This window comes from Clarias gariepinus, chromosome 9, assembly GCF_024256425.1.
Source record: "Clarias gariepinus isolate MV-2021 ecotype Netherlands chromosome 9, CGAR_prim_01v2, whole genome shotgun sequence".
In the NCBI taxonomy this organism is placed as follows: Eukaryota; Metazoa; Chordata; class Actinopteri; order Siluriformes; family Clariidae; genus Clarias; species Clarias gariepinus.
The window spans coordinates 8,026,551-8,033,095 of NC_071108.1; the positions used below are offsets into that span (position 1 = coordinate 8,026,551).

The following is a 6,545-nucleotide window of genomic DNA, read 5'->3' on the forward strand; positions in this document are numbered from 1 at the left end:
CAAGGCACTGCACTGTACAATCTGTATTTTAACTGAGTATAAGTAATCTTAGTGACTATTACCCTCTACTGACCTACAACTGTAAAGAAATGCCATAGCCTACTTTTACTTCAATATATGTTTATTGGAAGCAATTGTTACCCGTTACATGTGCTGGTCAATATAATGTGACTAAATTTGGCATATTAATAAAAAAAATAGAAAAAAGTAATTTTTCTTTTGAAATGCAATATCGCCACCTGCAGACTATTGGTGGAACAGTGGAAGATCATTTGATATGGTGGAAGATCATTTGCCTTCCCACCCTGACACGCCCAATCACATAGCAGGAATATACTGTGTTTATACATATACATTTTTTTTTTGGGGGGGGGGGGGGGGGGGGTTCCTGGTTTATCCTTCAATTCTCAAGAGACAGACCATGGGTAGGCATCTCTTTCGCACAAATTTCTTGTCTTGTTTTCCCAATTTGTTGTACTTACGTATTTTATTTTAATCTTTTAGCTGACTGTATTTGCCCAAGTGCTCATTGCATCCCTCTGGACGACTCAGACAGCACAGACGGTACAGATTATAACCCCACTGAACCTGCTGCATACACACGTATATTTTACTAAAATATGCTAACAACTGCTCAAAAGAATAAAGGGAACACTTAGTCCCAGTTTGACTTGAACGCTTCTCATATGTGTATGCATGGTTCAACTCAAACCGGGACTAAGTGTTTCCATTATTTTATAGCAGTATATATATATATATATATATTTGGGATCACTTACAAACTTCTCTGTTTTTGCACATATAGAATTAGGTAATTATGTAACAACAACAACAACCGTCATGCATTATTTTAAGACATTTTAGATGGTTCGTCTGGAAGGGTGTAAAACCTGTGCCAGAGTAGTATGTGCAGACCGGATGGTCCGCTGTGGCGACCCCTTGCCAGTCGAAAGACCAACAACAGAGAACAGTCAGCTAATATCGACTCACTTTACTTAATACTTAAGTATGTTTAAAGGTAAGTACTTTAACACAAGTTACTTTTACTTGAGTAATATTTTACCTTAGGTAGCCCTGCTCCCTGTTAAGTACAGGATGTGTGTACAGGTCCTCTTTTATTTTTATTATTATTATTATTACGTCTGCTCTTCAGCTTTACTCTCTTAAAATGTGCGAGACTTAAATACGATTAAGTCACGCTACACAGATTAGTGCTAACAAAACAATTAATATAACACAAGAAGTTTATTAGATCATTCAATACAATTGAACATAACAATATTGTATATTACAATCAAAAATATTGAATATAGTAATATATTTATTTATGTGCATGCTTAAAAATGTCATACAGCATAGTACAGTAGCTGAAATATTACCCTGATCGCTGCTTAAGAGCTTTCAGTAGCCTGTCGGTAGCAGCTGGACCTTAACCAGTGAATGTTCATAAATTGTTCCTAAACAATACAGTGCTATAAAATTAAGCAATATCACACAAGAGGGAGTGCTGTTGTGATGGATATCAGCACAAGGGTGATTTTATACAACATATTTCATATGAACAGATTATGATTTGTTTGTTTATCCAGTGTAATTAACAGGATAATGTAGGTTTAAACCCTTATGCCATCATATGGGTTGTGAACTACATAGCCATCGAGGTCATCCTGTAAAGTTTCTCTTTATATTTCCATTTATTTCGCTATATATTGGGTGTACAATCACTTGTTCCACACACCAAATAGTGCCCTTGATTTGGGGTTGCGGAGGGATTTGGGTTTTAACCTTGGTGTAAATTAAACAACAGATATGTTTAACAATTATTAGTACATCTGTACTAATACATATATGAGTGATATATACACATACAGTATGGATAAGCATCCCCATGCTCTTACTGTCTATCATCACTACCCATGGAATGCCTCTGTTCCCATCAGATTACTCAGCTGGAACTAACTGCTGTGTAATGCACCTTATATTTATTTTAGACCATAAATTCTTTATGGTGTGTACATGTGTGTGTGAAGAGATGATCACATCCTGGCGGTAATTGCCTGCAGGCTGTTGTTCCTCTTTAGGATATTCGGGACGAAAAGCAGCCCCGATGCTCTCTCGATGCTCTCGATGGGCACCAGGAAGCGCTCGAGCGGGATCTTTTCGTCCACAGGCGTGTTAGGCATGACGTAGGGTCGCAGCTCCACCTCGCCACGCCTCTTCTCTAGAATCACAACCTTGAAGAAGTGTGTGGGAACTGCCACATGGTTCTTCCCGATCACCTGATACTTCACGTACATCTTTCCATCAGGTTCCTGCCTGGAAAAAGGCACAAATGCTGGATTAACGCCACAACATGGCTCAACGTGCCACAACATGGTTAAACGTGCACTGATGTTTTTTGATGTTTACTGAGTAACGTATGAACATGCAGAAGAGAAGTATTTATTTAAAGGAGCAGACTCTCATTTCTTAAAGCTACCGTCTAAAAAGTAACTTAATTTTTTTTTTTTTTCCCGGTGTCAGAATTCGGAAAATCTAAAAAAAGGTACAAGTATTTGTATGTCTGTTGAGCATGTTAATGGGATAGCTCGCTTAAAATACTTAAATAAAATGCAAGCTTGTAAAATTAATCCTAGAAAACAGTTTAAACAATAACATATACCTATTACTATACTGTAAGTATGCGAAACAATATACAGTATACATAAAAAGCTATGCTGCAAAATAATTTTAACTAAAGAAAGTAAGAAAATCCATTATGCCTACTTCATAAGCTGACACATCTGCAATTAAAAAATATATTATATAAAAGCAGTGATTACGGGTAGAGGTTAGAGGCGTTAACCGTATCGTACCTGGGCAGATAAAGCGGCCCCGAGCACACATACACGTTCTCGTAGTGTTTAGTCAAAGAGCGGCAGTACTTCTCCAAATTGTTCCATGCGTTTTGGTTTAAGTGAGGATTCTGTGGAGAGAAAAGTCAGACGGATATTAAAAACTGTAATTTATAACATCTGGATGAGGGAGGATGAGACAGTTTGAGGCAGAATGAGACAAGATGAGAGAGGGTGAGACAGGGCGAGAAAGGACGAGGCAGGATTAGAAAGCATGAGGCAGAAGAAGACAGGATGAGAGAGGATAAGGCAGGGTGAGAGAGAGAATGAGACAGGATGATGAAAGAGGATAGGACAGGATGAAAGAGGATAAGACAGGATGAAAGAGTCTGAAGCAGGGTGAGACAGGATAAAAGAGGATGAGGCAGGTTAAGACAGGATAAAAGAGGATGAGGCAGGGTAAGACAGGATGAAAGAGAATTAGGCAGGGTGAGATAGGATGAAAGAGGATGAGGCAGGGTGAGACAGGATGAAACAGGATGAGGCAGGATGAAAGAGTCTGGGGCAGGGTAAGGCAGGACGGAAAAGGATGAGGCAGGTTAAGACAGGATGAAAGAGGATAAGGCAGGGTGAGACAGGATGAAAGAGGATAAGGCAGGGTGAGACAGGATGAAAGAAGATGAGGCAGGGTGAGACAGGAAGAAAAAGGATGAGGCAGGGTGAGACAGGATGAAAGAGGATGAGGCAGGTTAGGACAGGATAAACGAGAATGAGGCAGGTTAGGATAGGATAAACGAGAATGAGGCAGGGTGACACAGGATGAAAGAGGATGAGGCAGGGTGAGACAGGATGGAAGAGGATGAGGCAGGGTGAGCCAGGATGAAAGAGTCTGAGGCAGGGTAAGGCAGGATGGAAGAGGATGGGGCAGGTTAAGACAGGATGAAAGAGGATAAGGCAGGGTGAGACAGGATGAAAGAGGATGAGGCAGGGTGAGACAGGATGAAAGAGGATAAGGCAGGGTGAGACAGGATGAAAGAGGATGAGGCAGGGTGAGACAGGATGAAAGAGGATAAGGCAGGATGAAAGAGTCTGAGGCAGGGTAAGGCATGATGGAAAAGGATAAGGCAGGCTGAGACAGGATAAAAGAGGATGAGGCAGGGTGAGACAGGAAGAAAGAGGATGAGGCAGGTTAAGACAGGATAAAAGAGGATGAGGCAGGTTAGGACAGGATAAACGAGAATGAGGCAGGGTGACACAGGATGAAAGAGGATGAGGCAGCGTGAGACAGGATGGAAGAGGATGAGGCAGGTTAAGACAGGATGGAAGAGGATGAGGCAAGTTAAGACAGGATGGAAGAGGATGAGGCAAGTTAAGACAGGATGGAAGAGGATGAGTCAGGTTAAGACAGGATGGAAGAGGATGAGACAGGATGAAAGAGGATGAGGCAGGGTGAGACAGGATGAAAGAGGATGAGGCAGGGTGAGACAGGATGAAAGAGAATGAGGCAGGTTAAGACAGGATGAAAAGGATGAGGCAGGGTGAGACAGGATGAAAGAGGATGAGGCAGAGGACAAGGCAGGATGAAAGAGGATAAGGCAGGATGAAAAAGTCTGAGGCAGGGTAAGGCAGGATGGAAGAGGATGAGGCAGGGTGAGACAGGATGGAAGAGGATGAGGCAGGGTGAGACAGGATGGAAGAGGACAAGGCAGGATGAAAGAGGATGAGGCAGGGTGAGACAGGATGGAAGAGGACAAGGCAGGATGGAAGAGGATGAGGCAGGGTGAGACAGGATGGAAGAGGATGAGGCAGGGTGAGACAGGACGGAAGAGGACAAGACAGGATAAAAGAGGCTGAGGCAGAGGACAAGGCAGAATAAAAGAGGCTGAGGCAGGACCTGCGGTGCCACGTTGCTGAGGTAGAAAGTGTCCTCCATGGCTTTCTGGCTCCATTTATGGTTGGCAGCGGCGGCCAGATGCCCCCTGTCGAAGCCGCTGCCCCTGTAGTCGCTGTTCGTGGCTCGGTGGTGCACGTGCACTGAATCATCCTCTTTAAAGTCGCACAGCTTCCGGTCGGAGGTCCCGTTAAGAGTGTCCGCGCTGAGCTGCTCGATCACCCAGGCTGGAATCCGGTTCCGCGTATCGTAACAGGCGATATAAGACTCCCGCGAGCGGATGTGAGACACGGACGGGAGGCCGTACTTCACCGCCGCCGTGGATTTGCTCGGGGTTACCTGCCCGTGCTGATACGGGATGATTTCAGACGCCGCGTTCACGCTCGGTATCGGGATGACGGGGATTCTCTGGAGGACGCCATCTTCAGGATGAAGGCGGGATGAAGCGCCGCTCAGAGCCACAGCGACACCAGCGCCTGCTGCCAAGGACACTCCGGAAATAAACCACCGCGAACAAAACAGCCGCTGCATCGCTCAGCTTTACTACCTGTAGACTATTTACTAATGAAAGACAAATATCTTAGAAAATAATATTATTACTGTTGTTTTATCTATAAACTATTTTTATCCACTCCGCTATAATTTAACGTGGGTACAACAGCAGGTACAGAAAAGCCGGTTAACCTCTTCGAGTTTGGTCGCAGACTTATGACGTCATAACATTTCTTAAAGCGGTACAACTGTACTTTATGGTTTTCTGTAATGTCAGTATTGAATCCACAGTTCATTTGTTTTTCGAATGTCCCCTTGTTAAAACTTTTCGATTTGATTTATCTAAATTCTTTATTTCGAAATCTAATGCACATATTGATTTTACCTTATGTGATATATTTTGTTACTTCTCTCATTGTAAATATAACATTGAATATATGGAAATGTATTTATTTTATTGGGAAAATATCACATTCATAAGTGTAAATTTTCATCAACGTCCCCAAAATTAGATAATTTTCTCTGTGATGTCAAATACATAATGACTACACTTAAAAATGTTAATAACAAAAAAAGTGCCAAACTTGTGAAATTGTTCAATGACTTGATGAATATTACATAAAATTTTCCTTTACATTTGTAGTCTTTTAGTTTATACATTCAGCTTGTATTATTATTATTATTATTATTTTAAATTTACTTTTTATAATAGTTCATTTATTTATAGTTTACTGTTTATTTCTTTACTGTTTTTGAAATTATAATGTCATCCATTATTATATTGTAATGTCTAAGTTATATATACCTGCAAATAAAAAAAACAAAAAAAACTGTACTTTATGGTTTGTGCTGCTGACTTTTTCATCTTGTTTATTTTTGTTCAGTTTACTGCAACTTTATCCTCCCTGGATATGCTGTTTTGAAGTTCGTGTTGTGGTGATAAATATAAATTAAATAATATAAATAAACAAAAATAATAAATAAATACAATTTTATGGTTTCCATGAAAAATCTAAAATGAATATAATAATAATAATAATAAACATTGTCTCCTTGATCTGTAAATTTATTTTAATTAATTAATTAAAATTAATTGTGATTAAAAATTTATATTTAATTTGAAATATAATATCTATTTAATACATTTAATTAACAAATATTTAAATAATATTTAAATAATATTTTTATTTTATTCATGAATTTATTTTAATATATGTAATGACATGGCTAAGGGCAAATCATGTAAAATTTACAATTATTATTGAAATGCAAATTGTGTTGATATCTACAGTAAGTCTATCTATGTGTTCTTTTGCTCTCTCTCTCTC

The 6,545-nt window shown here is 39.9% G+C and overlaps 1 protein-coding gene across 1 annotated transcript; it reads right to left on the minus strand.

The window, feature by feature from the left end:
- Positions 1-1,309: 1,309 nt before the first annotated feature.
- On the minus strand, positions 1,310-5,501 carry endog (endonuclease G). The gene is made up of 3 exons (XM_053504336.1): positions 4,729-5,501; positions 2,856-2,965; positions 1,310-2,316 (listed from the first exon to the last, which is right to left on the minus strand). The coding sequence occupies exons 1-3, from the start codon at positions 5,254-5,256 to the stop codon at positions 2,037-2,039; spliced, it is 918 nt and encodes a 305-aa protein (XP_053360311.1). The 5' UTR covers positions 5,257-5,501; the 3' UTR covers positions 1,310-2,036.
- Between the last annotated feature and the right edge of the window lie 1,044 nt (positions 5,502-6,545).